Source organism: Lynx canadensis, chromosome B2 (assembly GCF_007474595.2).
Source record: "Lynx canadensis isolate LIC74 chromosome B2, mLynCan4.pri.v2, whole genome shotgun sequence".
Classification (NCBI taxonomy): Eukaryota; Metazoa; Chordata; class Mammalia; order Carnivora; family Felidae; genus Lynx; species Lynx canadensis.
Window position 1 is genome coordinate 114,191,365 of NC_044307.1, and position 16,467 is coordinate 114,207,831.

The 16,467-nt window shown below is 38.1% G+C and overlaps 1 protein-coding gene and 1 pseudogene across 2 annotated transcripts in view; one reads left to right on the forward strand and one right to left on the reverse strand.

The window, feature by feature from the left end:
• Positions 1-16,467, forward strand: part of TRMT11 (tRNA methyltransferase 11 homolog) — a 59,325-nt gene that overhangs the window by 25,130 nt on the left and 17,728 nt on the right. For both annotated transcript variants that reach the window (XM_030316284.1, XM_030316285.1), the window contains exon 12: positions 13,793-13,913. In XM_030316284.1, the coding sequence (XP_030172144.1) occupies positions 13,793-13,913 (121 nt within the window). The remainder of the gene's footprint in view (positions 1-13,792; positions 13,914-16,467) is intronic.
• Positions 501-8,892, reverse strand: LOC115514643 (annotated as a pseudogene).

Sequence of the window (16,467 nt, forward strand, 5' to 3'; positions counted from 1 at the left end):
AGTCCCACAACCCTGGGATCATGACCTGAGCTGAAATCAAGAGTCAGATGCTCGACCGACTGAGCTACCCAGGCTCCCTGCAATAAATCTTTTTTATTGTATTGTATTGTATTGTATTGTATTGTATTGTATTGTATTTTTTTATGCGTGAGCCGGGAGGGGAAGAGAGAGAGAGAGGGACAGAGGACCCAAAGCAGGCTCTGTGCTGACAGCAGTGAGCCCAGTGTGGGGCTTGGACTCACAAACTGTGACATCATGACCTGAGCTGAAGTTGGATGCTCAACTGAGTGAGCCACCCAGGCACAACATCTTTGTTAAAAGCTAATACAAAATAAAAGTTGTGCATATGTTTAAAGCCCTGATTATGTTCAATATTGTTGGTTTGGGTTTTATTATTCAGTAATTATTAATTATAAACAGCTGTATATAACAACAGTGAAACACAAGATATCTTGAATAAGACAGCATCTTTAGATTTCAAAGATAGTTTAGAATTAGGTTCAAAATTTGGCTGTTTCTTCAATCTGCCATAGAAATATTTTTCAAAAATTATGTAGTTCCTGTATCTGCTATACATAATTATATAGAAAGCATTTTAGAACAGTGTTAACTTTCTGTCTTTTCAAAATGGCGGATGGTCCTTCAGCTGTTGGAAGCTGTGCTGGTTTTTGTTTTATAAATGTGTTGGAAGTTACCATGGCTTAACTTAAGTCATGCATTTGTTTATCAGCTGATAAGACTGTATACATTCCTGCCCAGACTTCTTAACACTGACCTGTGATAGTCTCATTTAATCTTTTCATTTTAAAAATAAGGAAAATTACTTCCAAGGAGTGAAGTGACTTGTCTAAAGTTAATAGCTAGCTAGCTAGCTAATTAGTTTCCTTATTCTCAGGGCTGTGTTCACTTAATTTAACAGTTTACCAGATCTCAGGTACCAGATCTTTATTAATATTTTCAGAGAAGAACACATTTATTTGTTTCTATACAAAAGTGGTTCCTGCCTTAGATAAGCTGAATTCCAGCAGTAAATTTTTAGAAAACTTATTTTGAGATAGTTTCAGACTTACATAGAAGTTTCAAATGTAGCACAAAAAATTCCCCTCATCCAGAGTTTCGAACCATTAATGTCATCTAGTGTATCCTCCTTTCTCATTCATTACGTAATCACATACCCATTGTCATTCATCCTTTTTGAAACTAATTAAGAAGTTGCAGATAGTAATGCCCCATCACTTGTACTTCTCAGAAACCAGAACACTCTTGTCAAACCACAGTCAACCCTCCAAGTTTGGAAATCAGTATGGATAACACTGCTGTTCAGTACATGGACCTTATTCACATTTCATCAGTTGCAGTCCATCTGAGAAAATGTGCTCTATTAACCCATCTTGTCATTCTCCTCCAGTCTGGGATATGTCCCCATTCTTTTCTTTTGTGTCTTTGATAGTTTTGTAGAGTATACAGCGTATATTCTAAAGGTTGACCCTCAACCAGGGTCCATCTGATGTTTCTTTTTTATTTATTTATTTATTTTTAATATGAAATTTATTGTCAAATTGGTTTCCATACAACACCCAGTGCTCATCCCAACAGGTGTCCTCAGTGCCCATCACCCACTTTCCCCTCCCTCCCACCCCCTGTCAACCCTCAGTTTATTCTCAGTATTTAAGAGTCTCTTATGTTTTGGCTCCCTCCCTCTCTAACCCTTTTTTTTTTTTTCCTTCCCCTCCCCCATGGTCTTCTGGTAAGTTTCTCAGGATCCACATAAGAGTGAAAACATACAGTATCTGACTTTCTCTGTATGACTTATTTCACTTAGCATAACACTCTCCAGTTCCATCCACATTGCTACAAAAGGCCAGATTTCATTTGTTCTCATTGCCAGGTAGTATTCCATTGTGTATATAAACCACAATTTCTTTATCCATTCATCAGTTGATGGACATTTAGGCTCTTTCCATAATTTGGCTGTTGTTGAAAGCGCTGCTATAAACATTGAGGTACAAGTGCCCCTATGCATCAGCACTCCTGTATCCCTTGGGTAAATTCCTAGCAGTGCTATTGCTGGGTCATAGGGTAGATATATTTTTAATTTTTTGAGGAACGTCCACACTGTTTTCCAGAGTGGCTGCACCAGTTTGCATTCCCACCAACAGTGCAAGAGGGTTCCCGTTTCTCCACATCCTCTCCAGCATCTGTAGTCTTCTGATTTGTTCATTTTAGCCACTCTGACTGGCATGAGGTGGTATCTGAGTGTGGTTTCGATTTGTATTTCCCTGATGAGGAGCGACGTTGAGCATCTTTTCATGTGCCTGTTGGCCATCTGGATGTCTTTAGAGAAGTCTCTTCTTTAGAGAAGTGTTCTGCCCATTTCTTCACTGGATTATTTGTTTTTTGGGCATGGAGTTTGGTGAGTTCTTTATAGATTTTGGATACTAGCTTTTTGTCTGATATGTCATTTGCAAATATCTTTTCCCATTCTGTTGGTTGCCTTTTAGTTTTGTTGATTGTTTCCTTTGCAGTGCAGAAGGTTTTATCTTGATGAGGTCCCAATAGGTCATTTTTGCTTTTAATTCCCTTGCCTTTGGAGATGTGTCAAGTAAGAAATTGCTGCCGCTGAGGTCAGAGAGTTTTTTCCTGCTCTCACATTCCTGTTTTGATGGTTTTGATGGTTTCCTGTCTCACATTCAGGTCGTTTATCCATTTTGAGTTTATTTTTGTGAGTGGTATAAGAAAGTGGTCTAGTTTCATTCTTCTGCATGTTGCTGTGCAATTCTCCCAGCACCATTTGTTAAAGAGACTTTTTTTCCATTGGAAATTCTTTCCTGCCTTGTCAAAGATTAGTTGGCCATACTTTTGTGGGTCCAAATCTGGAGTCTCTATTCTATTCCATTGGTCTGTGTGTCTGTTTTTGTGCCAATACCATGCTGTCTTGATGATTACAGCTTTGTAGTAGAGGCTAAAGTCTGGGATTGTGATGCATCCTGCTTTGGTCTTCTTCTTCAATATTACTTTGGCTATTCGGGGTCTTTTGTGGTTCCATACAAATTTTAGGATTGCTTGTTCTAGCTTCGAGAAGAATGCTGGTGAAGTTTTGATTGGGATTGCATTGAATGTATAGATTGCTTTGGGTAGTATTGACATTTTAACAATATTCTTCTACTATGAGCATGGAATGTTTTTCCATTTCTTCGTATCTTATTCAATTTCCTTCATAAGCTTTCTATAGTTTTCAGCATGGTTAGGTTTATTCCTAGGTATTTTATGATTCTTGGTGCAATTGTGAATGGGATCAGTTTCTTTGTCTTTCTGTTGCTTCATTATTAGTGTATAAGAATGCAACTGATTTTTGTACATTAATTTTATATCCTGTGACTTTGCTGAATTCATGTATCCGTTCTAGCAGACTTATGGTGGAGTCTATCGGGTTTTCCATGTATAATATCATGTCATCGGCAAAAAGTGAAAGCTTGACTTCATTCAATTTCTTGAATTGACTTGATTCAATTTCTTTGCTGGTATGGGTCTGTTCAAGTTTTCTATTTCTTCCTGTTTGAGTTTTGGAAGTGTGTGGATGCTTAGGAATTTGTCCATTTTTTCCAGGTTGTCCAGTTTGTTGGCATATAATTTTTCATAGTATTCCCTGATAATTGCTTGTATTTCTGAGGGATTGGTTGTAATAATTCCATTTTCATTCATGATTTTATCTATTTGGGTCATCTCCCTTTTCTTTTTGAGAAGCCTGGCTAGAGGTTTATCAATTTTGTTTATTTTTTCAAAAAACCAACTCTTGGTTTCATTGATCTGCTCTACAGATTTTTTTAGATTCTGTATTGTGTATTATTTCTCTTCTTCTGTTGGGTTTGGGGTGTCTTTGCTGTTCTGCCTCTATTTCCTTTAGGTGTGCTGTTCGATTTTGTATTGGGGATTTTTCTTGTTTCTTGAGATAGGCCTGGATTGCAATGTATTTTCCTCTCAGGATTGCCTTTGCTGCATCCCAAAGCGTTTGGATTGTTGTATTTTCATTTTCATTTATTTCCATATATTTTTAATTTCTTCTCTAATTGCCTGGTTGACCTATTCATTCTTTAGTAGGGTGTTCTTTAATCTCCATGCTCTTGGAGGTTTTCCAGACTTTTTCCTGTGGTTGATTTCAAGTTTCATAGCATTGCGGTCTCAAAGTGTGCATGGTATGATCTCAATTCTTTTATACTTATGAAGGGCTGTTTTGTGACCCAGTTTGTGACCTATCTTGGAGAATGTTCCATGTGCACTTGAGAAGAAAGTATATTCTGTTGCTTTGGGATGCAGAGTTCTAAATATATCTGTCAAGTCCATCTGATCCAATGTATCATTCAGGGCCCTTGTTTATTGATCCTGTGTCTACATGATCTATCCATTGTTGTAAGTGGGGTATTAAAGTCCCCTGCAATTACCATATTCTTATCGATAAGATTGCTTATGTTTGTGAGTAATTGTTTTATATATTTGGGGGCTCCCATATTCGGCACATAGGCATTTATAATTGTTAGCTCTTCCTGATGGATAGACCCTGTAATTATTATATAATGCCCTTTTCATTTCTTGTTACAGCCTTTAATTTAAAGTCTAGTTTGTCTGATATAAGTATGGCTATTCCAGCTTTCTTTTGACTTGCAGTAGCATGATAGATAGTTCTCCATCCCCTCACTTTCAATCTGAAGGTGTCCTCAGGTTTAAAATGAGTCTCTTGTAGACAGCAAATAGATGGGTCTTGTTTTTTTATCCATTCTGATACCCTATGTCTTTTGGTTGGAGCATTTAGTCCATTTACATTCCGTGTTATTATTGAAAGATAGGGGTTTAGGGTCATTGTGATGTCTGTAGCTTTCATGCTTGTACTGATGTCTCTGGTACTCTGTGGTCCTTGCAACATTTCACTCACAGAATCCCTCTTAGGATCTCTTGTAGGGCTGGTTTAGTGGTGATGAATTCCTTCAGTTTTTGTTTGTTTGGGAAAATCTTTATCTCTCCTTCTATTCTGAATGACAGACTTGCTGGAGAAAGGATTCTTGGCTGCATATTTTTTCTGTTCGTCACATTGAAGATTTCCTGCCATTCCTTTCTGGCCTGCCAAGTTTCAGTAGATAGGTCTGCTACTGCCCTTTATGTGTCTACCTTTGTAAGTTAGGGCCTGTTTATCCCTACCTGCTTTCAGAATTCTCTCCTTATCCTTGTATTTTGCCAGTTCCACTATGATATGTCCTGCAGAAGATCGATTCAAATTACGTCTGAAGGGAGTTCTCTGTGCCTCTTGGATTTCAATGCCTGTTTCCTTCCCCAGATCAGGGAAGTTCTCAGCTATGATTTGTTCAAGTACAGCTTCAGCCCCTTTCTCTCTTCTTCTTCTGGAATTCCTATGATACGGATATTGTTCCATTTGATTGCATCACTTAGTTCTCAAATTCTACCCTCATACTCCTGGATTTTTTTATCTCTCATTTTCTCAGCTTCCTCTTTTCCCATAATTTTATCTTCTTTTTTAAAAATTTTTAAAAATGTTTTTATTTATTTTTGAGACAGAGAGAGACAGCATGAGCAAGGGAGGGGCAGAGAGAGAGGGAGACACAGAATCTGAAGCAGGCTCCAAGCTCTGAGCTGTCAGCACAGAGCCCAACACGGGGCTTGAACTCACGGACTGTGAGATCATGACCTGAGCTGTAGTCAGACACTTAACTGACTGAGCCACCCAGGCGCCCCACATAATTTCATCTTCTAATTCACCTATTCTTTCCTCTGCCTCTTCAGTCTGTGCTATGGCTGCCTCCATTTTATTTTGTACCTCATTTATAGCATTTTTTAGTTACCCATGACTAGGTTTTAGTCTCTTGATCTCTATAGCAATAGATTCTCTGCTGTCCTCTCTGCTTTTTTCAAGCCCAGCGATTAATCTTATGACTATTATTCTAAATTCTTGTTCCATTATGTTGCTTAAATTGTTTTTGATCAATTCGTTAGCTGTCGCTACTTCCTGGAGTTTCTTTTGAGGAGAATTCTTACGTTTCAGCATTTTTGGTAGTTCCTGCGGTAGCTCCAAACTGCAGGGCACTTCCCCTGTGCTGTCCAGAGAAACTTGTGCTGGTGGGCGGGTCCGCAGTCAGACCTGATGTCTGCCCCCAGCCCACCGTTGGGGCCACAGTCAGACTGGTGTGTACTTTATCTTCCCCTCTCCCAGGGTCAGGACTCACTGTGGAGTGGTGTGGCCTCTGTCTGGGCTACTTGCAGACTGTCAGGCTTGTGGTGCTGCTTCGATGCGATCTGGCATATTAGCTGGGGTGGATCTGCAAGGTGCGCAGGGGCGGGAGGGGCAGGTTTAGCTAGCTTTGCTGATGGTGGTCCCGTGCAGCACCAGGAGGGAGGCAGGCCCATCAGAGGGATGGATCCACAGAAGCACAGCATTGGGCATTTGCACGGCGTAAGCAAGTTTGGTGACAGGAACTGGTTCCTTTTGGAATTTCAGCTGGAGGATGGGAGAGGGAAATGGCGCTTGCCAGCACCTTTGTTCCCCTGCCAAGCTGAGCTCTGTCTCCCGGGGTTGACAACTCTCCCTCCGGTGTCCTCTAGCCCTCCTGCTCTCCGAGCAGAGCTGTTGACTTTTAACATTCCAGATGTTAAGTCCCGCTAGCTGTCAGAACTCACAGACTCTGGCCCCTCCGCTTTTGCAAGCCAGACTTTGGGGGCTCTGCCTTGCCCAGTGGGCTGCCTCTCCACGGCCCCAGCTCCTTCCCATCAGTCCGTGTAGCATGCACCGCCTCTCTGCCCTTCCTACCCTCTTTCATGGGCCTCTTGTCTACACTTGGCTCCGGAGAGTCCGTTCTGCTAGTCTTCCGGCGGTTTTCTGGGTTATTTAGGCAGATGTGGGTGGAATCTAAGGGATCAGCAGGATGAGGTGAGCCCAGCGTCCTCCTATGCTGCTATCTTCCTGTTGATGTCTCCCTCCATCTGATGTTTCTTTTAGGACCAGATTCAGGTAATGATCTTGGTAGGAATACTACAAAAATTATACTGTGTTTTTCATGCACTGCATCGTGGGGCACACAGAGTTAACTGCTACTAGAGATCTTAAATTTGATCATCTAGTCCTGTTGTTCTCTGCCAGGTTTCTCCACTGTGAGCCATCATTTTCTCCTTTGATTAGTATTTCATCAGGGGAGATATCCCGGTATTACATCACTATCTTGTTCATCCAGTCACTATTCACATTGTCAACTCCATTGTTTACAACCACCACAATGATGACTTTTCTGTTCCATCTTTCCTTCTACATTTCTAAGTTGGCATTCTACAGTAAGGAAGAGTTTTCCCTTCTTCCCCTATTTGTTTACTAATTTATTAATTTATATTTTTATGGAGTGCTTAATTTATACTTTTATGGATGCTTGTATTATTCACTGGGCTATAATTTATTATTGTCACTATTTTGTTGCTCAAATTGTCTCAGATTTGATCAGTGGGAGTTACTTTGAGGTGGTTCCTCTGTCCTTTTGAAATATTCCCATTAGTTTTTGTGTACTTATTATTTTTTGGCATTTCTGACTGCCCACTATTTTGTTGTTTTGTATTTAATTATAATTCAAGTTGAATGTGCTTAAGAATATCTTTGTAGTTCTTTTATTTATTCCTTTCTCTTTATACAAAATTAAATTGGAGGTACTTTTAAGTATTTTTAATATTTCTAAAGACCTTACAAATGGACATTGGATATTTTTTTCAGTGACTTCTCAATTTTAATAATTTTCAACAATGAGAAATTTCCAAATGCATATAACCAAAGGGATATTTTAGAAGTAGAAAAGGGATACATGCTTTTATCACTTTTTTTTTTTTTTTTTACCCTAGATGTTTATCAAGGGAAAGCTCTCATCTAGGTATGTGTCTGATGCACACATGGGAAGACTACTATGGTATTTACTTCCCTGACTTTATCTCTCAAGAAATTTATGTCCATGTTCTCTAATGTTCATAATTAGGCTTCTGTTGTTTTACCCTCCCTGTACTTTTTTTTCCTTTCTATTTTTACTTTTATTTGCATTTATTTTATGCAGAATTTACTCCTGGGACATAATTTTTTGTTTCTTCTTAAAAAATTTTTTTAAAAATGTTATTCATTTTTGAGAGACATAGAATGCAAGTGGGGATGGGGCATAGAGAAAGAGGGAGACACAGAATCTGAAGCAGGCTGCAGGCTCTGAGCTGTCTGCACAGAGCCCGATGCAGGGCTTGAACTCATGAACCATGAGATCATGACCTGAGCCGAAGTTGGTTGCCTAACTGACTGAGCCACCCAGGTGCCCCTTCTTCAGTTTCTTCTGGGGTATATTTTTGTTCTGTGCAACCTCCTCTTCTGGTTTGGGAACAGTCTGCTCTTTTTCAGTAAGGATTATCTCACTGAAAAGAGATCATCTCACTGAAAGTGTGGCAGGGAGAGCTCATGTATGGGTTAATCTGACTGTGAGCCCTGTAAGTTCCATGCCACATCTTGGGGGCTTTGTTCAGCTAGATGTGCTCAATGACCAGAAAATCTGCATCTAAACCCTTAAACTCAGCATTACTCTCTGCATTTTTAAGCATGTGCAATAAAAATTCGGCTCTCTTTTTAGGCCACTGACCCTGTGTGCAGCCCCACTCTCTGGCCTGGGGACACCTACCACTCTGCCATTGTAGCAATGGAATGGCACACATTGCTTCTGCAAAGTGACATCCTTCAAATACTCGATGGCTTTTCAGATATGCAAACCCTTGATGGCCTGGGAAGTTTCACATGTGTTCTTAAAGTGAACATGATGATTTGAACCTCTTGATTTGCATGATTTTGTAGGGGTTTTTTGGGTCAAGTGAATAGAAAACCATTCTCAGAGGTCACCTCAAGCAGCATCTGGGAAGAGGAAGATCTCCTTCTCTTTAGCCTAAAGTGACCTTACTAATGAAATATTAATTATTATTACTGTTAACTTATTAATGAACTTAGTTTGTCTTGTGTTAGGAAATAAATTATTTTTACTTCTTTACTATATGTCATCCAAAATCTTTGTTCTTTTTAAAATAGCACAATATTATGATGAATTTAAGACCAAAATCATCTAGAAATGTTTGAAATAATGTTCTTGGTTCCGAATTAAACAATTTAGAATTTGTTTGGTTATATTGTATTGAAAATATAGCTTTTTAAGAATAAAGATTTCATTTTAAAATACATTAGCACAGCTTAATTTTATTTTTTTTATTTTTATTAAAAAATTTTTTTTTTAATATTTTTATTTATTTTTGAAAGAGAGAGACAGAGCATGAGTCGGGGAGGAGCAGAGAGAGAGGGAGACACAGAATTCAAAGCAGGCTCCAGGCTCTGAGCTGTCAGCACAGAGCCCGACGCGGGGCTCGAACTCACAAACTGTGAGATCATGACCTGAGCTGAAGCTGGACGCTCAACCGACTGAGCCACCCAGGTGCCCTGAGCACAGCTTAATTTTAAAATGTTTGTATTTTTGGTCTATTGAATACAGGCTTTTAGTTCTACTGAATTCATTTACTCAATCAAATTCTGTTACACGATTAAAGTTTAAAAATAAGAATTACATATTATAATCAAGTTCAGGTATTACTGTTTAAATCCAGGGCATTTTAAAAGTATAAGACATGATAAAAATAAAGTGCTACCTTTGAAAGTTTAGTTATTTGCAAGGAATTGTCAGAGCTGATGATTGAAAAAGGATTTTCCATTTGCAGTGAAGAAATTGCTACTCAACAGACTGGCTGTATTTCCTTGGGTATAGTTTTTCCCCCACTCTAGCATGTCGGATTTTTTGCCAGCATCAAGATGCTCTGTACACTTCGTATCTTTTCACCTTTGTTTATTCTGTGCCCATTGCTTGATAAACCATTTCTTCTTTCCTCTGCTGATAAAATTCTAGTAATCTTTCAAGGTCTGACTTAACTGTCACCATCTCTGTGATACTTTTCCAACCCTTCTTAGTAGAATTAATCTTTCATCTGTGCTCTCGGTAGTTTATTCTTATCACTCTTAGAGACTGACCACATAAAGTTACTGTAAACTGTTGGTATTTATGGGTTTATTATTCAGAGTTGCAGCTACTTGCAAGTGACCCCGAAGATCTATGTCATTAATATCGTTTGGATGACATAACTTCAACTCATGTGTTTGATATTATAGGAATTGCTAAGCTACAGAGTTCAGCTGTTTGCTTAGGCTTTATGTCTCCATATTGTGTTGTTTTCTTAGTGGCATTACACACAGATAATTTTCTTGAGGTGATCACAAACTGCATTTCTTTGTAAAAGATGCCCTTTAATAGAAATCCCGCTGCTAATGCTTCTGATAAAAATGTTGATAAAGTAAAGAAGCTTTATAAAGTATGCCCCAATGTAGGATTTGGGGATACATTTTTCTTCCCAGTTTTACTGAAGAAATAATTAATATATGTCACTGTATAAGTTTAAGGCATATAGCATGATGGCTTGCTTTATATTGGGAATAAACAGTAACTCTAGTAAAATGAGTTTTGGAGTGGCTCAGAGCAGCAAAGAAAACATGTTTTTCATCTCTTAACTAGGAAACAAGAAAAAGTGATACCTTGAGCTATTTTCAGTGAGTGCTCTAATCAGTGCAAAATCTGTTTCTCAAATGGGAAGTGAAATTGTAGTGACATTTGGAAATAGCTTAAGGCATGAAGATTCATAGGAAAATCAGTGTCATGATTTATGGAAAAGCTAGGGGCCTATGCACAGTTGGTTTTGCTTTTTTTTTTTTTTTTAAATTTTTTTTTTTTCAACGTTTATTTATTTTTGGGACAGAGAGAGACAGAGCATGAACGGGGGAGGGGCAGAGAGAGAGGGAGACACAGCATTGGAAACAGGCTCCAGGCTCTGAGCCATCAGCCCAGAGCCCGACGCGGGGCTCGAACTCACGGACCGCGAGATCGTGACCTGGCTGAAGTCGGACGCCCAACCGACTGCGCCACCCAGGCGCCCCTGGTTTTGCTTTTAAAAAAATAATGTGTTGTAATTTGTATATCATGAAAGTCACCTTTTTACAGTTTACAACTCCATGGTTTTTAGTACATCCACAAAGTTGTGCAACCATCACCACTTTCTAATCCCAGAACATTTGTATCACCCCTAAAGAAACCCCAAATACATAAGCAGTCACCACTATTTCTGCCCCTGGCAACCACTTATCTACCTCTGTGGACTTGTCTATTGTGGCTGATTTAGGTTTTAAATAGATGTTTGGATTGTAGGGGTATAGTAATAGAAATGAAACGAAGATAGCATACCATACTATCATAATAACCCAGGCATAGTACAGATTTATGGCTTCTATTTAACACTTTGCAAACAGTTCATTGAAGTATGTTGGTATAAAATATATTAGTAAATCTATAGTAAAGAATTTTAGCGGGTACCTGTGTGGCTCAGTCAGTTTAAATGTCTCTTGATTTTGTCTCAGGTTGTAATCTCATGGTTCATAAGATGGAGCCCTGTGTCAGTCTCTGTGCTGACAGCACGGAGCCTGCTTGGGGTTCTCTCTGTCCCTCTTTGCCCCTCCCCTGCTCACATGCACTCTTTCAAAATAAGTAAATAAACATTAAAAAAAAAAGAATTTTTTGTTGATATTTTAAAATTCTTAGCATGGTATTTTGGGAGGATACAGCTAAACTGGTCCTAGTATAATAGGGTAGTGATTCAAGGTGAGCTTGTTAATGGGGCGGGGCGCCTGAGTGGCTCAGTCGGTTAAGAGTCCGACTTCAGCTCAGATCATGATTTCATGGTTTGTGGGTTCAAGCCCTGCGTTGGGCTCTGGGCTGACAACTCAGAGCTTGGAGCCCACTTCGGATTCTGTGTCTCCCTCTGTCTGCCCCTCTGCTGATTGTACTCTGTCTCTCACAAATTGTCTCAAAAATAAATAAACTTAAAAAAAAATTAAAAAAAACGAGCTTGTTAATGATAATGATAACCCAAATGACGTTCTTTCATGCTTAAACTTAAAGATCAAGTCAAAAAGGTAATATAAAACACATAACTATGTTTTTCTGCTCTTAAGCTAAAGGCCTGGTGACTTAGTTTCACAAGCTTAGCATCATTCGTGTCATCAGTATTAGTTAAAATTGTATTGGTTTTGTACTTTTGATTTGTAAATTTGTTTTGGTTTTATAGGTATTTAAAGAATGTAAGCATATGGACTTTATATCTAACTTATGCTTATATATCTTTAAGTTACATTTTAATAAGAATACTTTAAGTTAACTCTGCCAAGAAATAAGATTTTTTTTCCTTTAAAAAAAGGTACATGACTAAGTTTGACAAATACTATTTTAGACATCTACAAACTCTGCTTTTTCAAGCTTAAGGTCAAGGCTATATTTTTTTTTTCTGTTAACCATGGTGTAGAATGTATGTCTCCATATCATAAATGCTTTGTATGAAGACTCCCAAATTTGATATTAACTAATCTTAGGAGAAAGACAACATTTCTGACTAGATAGTGAACTTTAGAGAATTGTTAGATCAGGCAAAATGTGAAATGGTCATTACCTACTGGAGAGCTCTAAGGAAGGATGCAGAGAATGACTTCAAGGGAATTCCTTCCACTGATAATACAGTGAAGTGCATTATGAATGTTGCTTTGTAAGTGGGTGATGAAGGTTTTGAGCATGTGGTTGAGGTAATGAGGGAGAGCTCATTGAAGGTCAGAGGGACTAGAGAAGTCAGTAAAAGAGTGGTAGTGAAGACCATGTTGATGCATTGGAATGGGCTAGCTGAGATGGTGTCCTTTATGGGAAGTGCTAATTGGCACCTTTCCCACTTTGGACCAGAACTTGAAAATTTCCCATATAATAAATGTTTGCAGAGGTTATCTAGAAAGGCAAAAGATGTGCAAAGGAAAAATAAAAACTAGGCATCACAGTGTTCTTAATGGTACCCATACCTAATGAGTGCCTCCCCTGCTGTTCTTCAGCATTCTTCCATAGCTGTTTCCCCCTCATCTGTCACCTGTTTCTTCTGCCAAGAGTGATGCCAACAACCTGTCAGATGGTTCAGAACTACTGCTGCCTGACTATCCTGCTTTCTAGGTGTCATCACCTCCATACACGTGGTACCTGGGCTGCATAGCAGCAATCACCACTGCTCATTATTGTGGCTTTGATTTCTTCCATGGTTAAGGTGACCATGTGGTGCTTATTTTATTGCTAGTTTATTTGAATAATCTTGCAAATAACTTTTCCTGTATTTACAAAGGTAATAGAGATCTCAAGATGCCATTAAAATTTTGCAGGAGCACTTCATTTTATAGGGAAAATATATGCCGAGTAGACTTCATTCTTTGGGAATTCATAAAAATCTCCAGATGAGTCAGTCCCTCATGCATATCAAGGGATTGTTTGTTACAGAATATATTTCTGTCTTATGTGCTCTTGTGGGACCCTTTAGGGTGGAATCCTTGTCTTGTTAACATCAAATTGTTAAATGCTTTGTGTTCTTCTGTAAAACATTCTTTCACTGTCTCTTAGTCTCAGGCCACAGGTAAAAAAAAAAAATTAAACTGCTTTTTTCAGATGTAATATTAAAGTACTTTGTAAAATGTTTGTTTATGGATTATATAGTCAGTATATGTAAAATAAAATATGTAGAGCGTGGAGTGGGAGGACATCCATACCACACTGGATAACCCCGTGACAATCCTGTGTGGGGTGCACATATGAGTGTTCCTAAAAGTCAGCTGTGCTTTCTTCAGATACACTGAGGAGATGGTACCCTGGCACCCTTGCCTGCAACTCATTAGCAACTGTGAGCAGAAGCTTTCCAGTCACACATCAAGGCGCTTGATAACCATGGAAAAGGTGAAGACATTTGAGGTAAATTATCCTAGTATTTTTTGGATAAATTTTGGAAGAATCCAAAAGAGAATTTTCTAGTTTTCCTGTAATTAAGTTTGAAGTTCAAGAGTTTTGTGACATTTGGTGAGATTTAGAGGGTAGGAATTGGATATAGAAGTTAAATAGCAGAGTAGAAATAGAAGTTGACTTTAACTTCTCATCTTTGTCACGAATGCAGTTAAACAAAGAAAAACAGCACACTTAATTAAACAACTATTGTCTAACTAGCAATCTACTAGTTACTGTTTTTCCTCCAAAGCAGAACCTACTTGATTGAAGACTATTCTGCAAAGAAAAAGTCACTTTATATAATGGACAAAGTCATTTTCTCTCATTTGTTAGGACTCAATGCATGTGCTCTTTCTGACACACACATACACAATTCTTGAGAAGAACAAAACATCTGTTATTTCATATCCAGATCAGAATTGATATGAATAATGCCTCATAATGAAGCTTAATTAAATCTACAACATGCTCCTTCAGCTATACTTATCTGGATTGACAACCACAGCTTTCCCAAATTCACTAACCTTGAGTGTGTCCCATCTTTGTTTTTGATCTGTACAATAAGCAGGAAAGAACAGTGTTACTGCCCGAAGATTTTGTCATACTCACCTCTACTCTGCATTTGATTTTTTTCATCTGATTTACAGCTTATAGATTCTTTCACAGTAATGAAAACTAATATTTGTAAAGTGCTTTTTGAATATATTATTATAGACTTCTTGTTTTTGTCCTTTGTCCTTTTAATTTCCATTTGCTATCTGTCTCTAATTTAGACTCTTACTATCATATACCTCGTTTGTTCTGGTTGTTTCCTAAATTATCTTTTCCATTTTTCACACCTCTAGTTCTTAACTGTTAAATGACTTTCTAAAACACTGCATCCATTATGTTACTTCTTTATGCACAAACTTTAGTGATTTATTTTAATTACTAAATAAGGTTCAGTGTGACATAAAGTTTCTTCATCAATCAGGCTTCAGTATCGGGGCATTTCAGAAAGTGAAGTTATTTATGTATATAAATAGTTGATTTGTGTTCACTCAGGAACGGGGTTATATGTGTGTGTTTACATACATACATATGTATAGGTAAATGCGATATAATTAATATAAGTGGTTGTCTTTTTTTTTTTTTAATGTTTATTTATTTTTGAGACAGAGAGAGACAGAGCATGAATGGGGGAGGGTCAGAGAGAGAGGGAGACGCAGAATCCAAAGCAGACTCCAGGCTCTGAGCTGTCAGCACAGAGCCTGACGCGTGGCTCAAATTCACGGACCGTGAGATCATGACCTGAGCCGAAGTCGGACGCTTAACCGACTGAGCCACCCAGGCGCCCCTAAGTGGTTGTCATTTTTAAAACAACAGAATTTTATATTGAAATGATAGATATTCTTGGGGTGGCATCTTGTACTTGTTATATTTATGTTGTACTTATTCAGCATATTCTTGAAATTTTTAGATTTACATTTAAAGAAATAATATTAAACAGTTATTTTGCTATATAGTGACACTGCTTTTCTTTGAATTTTATTACTGGACTTTGGTGCTCACATTTTATAGCAGACCCATCACCTAATTGTTGTTTTTTGGAAATCAAATCCTGTTCCAAGATTGATGATCTACCATTGAATATTTAAAACATTAGGCAGATTCAGAAATTCTAAAAGAGGGGTTTCCATATTGTTTGGCACAATGACAACATTCCGAAGTGACAGTTTTTGATGGGTAAAATGTATTTGGATATACAATAGAAATCCTCTTAACCAACCTCCATGGCAAACTCCATTGATTGTCTAATACTGGCCATTTTTGTCCTAAAACACCAGCACCTATGCCTGTAACATGTTGCATACTTCCAGCTGGTGAGTTGCTTGATCTCTACTATATCTTTATGCTTCTGTACCTACCAGCTGAGTTGTCTGTATTCTATGAGCCAGTTGTGTTTGTTTTGTGAGTTGTTTATGCTGGTTATATTTGTTATGGTAATTATGTGATGTAATTAAATGCTAGTTATTCCAGTGAAGTGTGAGTGTGAGAATAAAGTTGTCGTTTCTATAAAAGCTAAGTGGAATACTTTAGAAAGATGGGATAAAGTGAGTTGCTAAATAAAACTCTTGGACTGGGAATGGGTGAGATGAGTATAAAAGGTTAGTAAAAAGGTTAGAAACCTATCCGAATCTAGGTTTTTGTACCCAGATTGCTTTGTAAGAGTCTTTAAGTTCTTGCATCATTTTACAGAAGCCAAAACTAGAAATCTTTGTAGGAAATCTTTGATTCTATATCAAAAGATTGATAAATGAATATACAGTTTTTCAAGTTAAGATATTCAGTATATTTACAGAGCATTTTTATTTTTTTCCTGCTTTTACCAACTTTTTCAGTGAACTATGTGTTAGTCTGCTTGGGCTGATATAGCAGAATACCACAGACTGAGTGGCTTAAATAACTGAAGTTTATTTTCTCGGTTCTGGAGGCTGGAAGTCTGAGGTCAAGGTGCCAGCGGGTTTGGTTTCTGATGATGCCT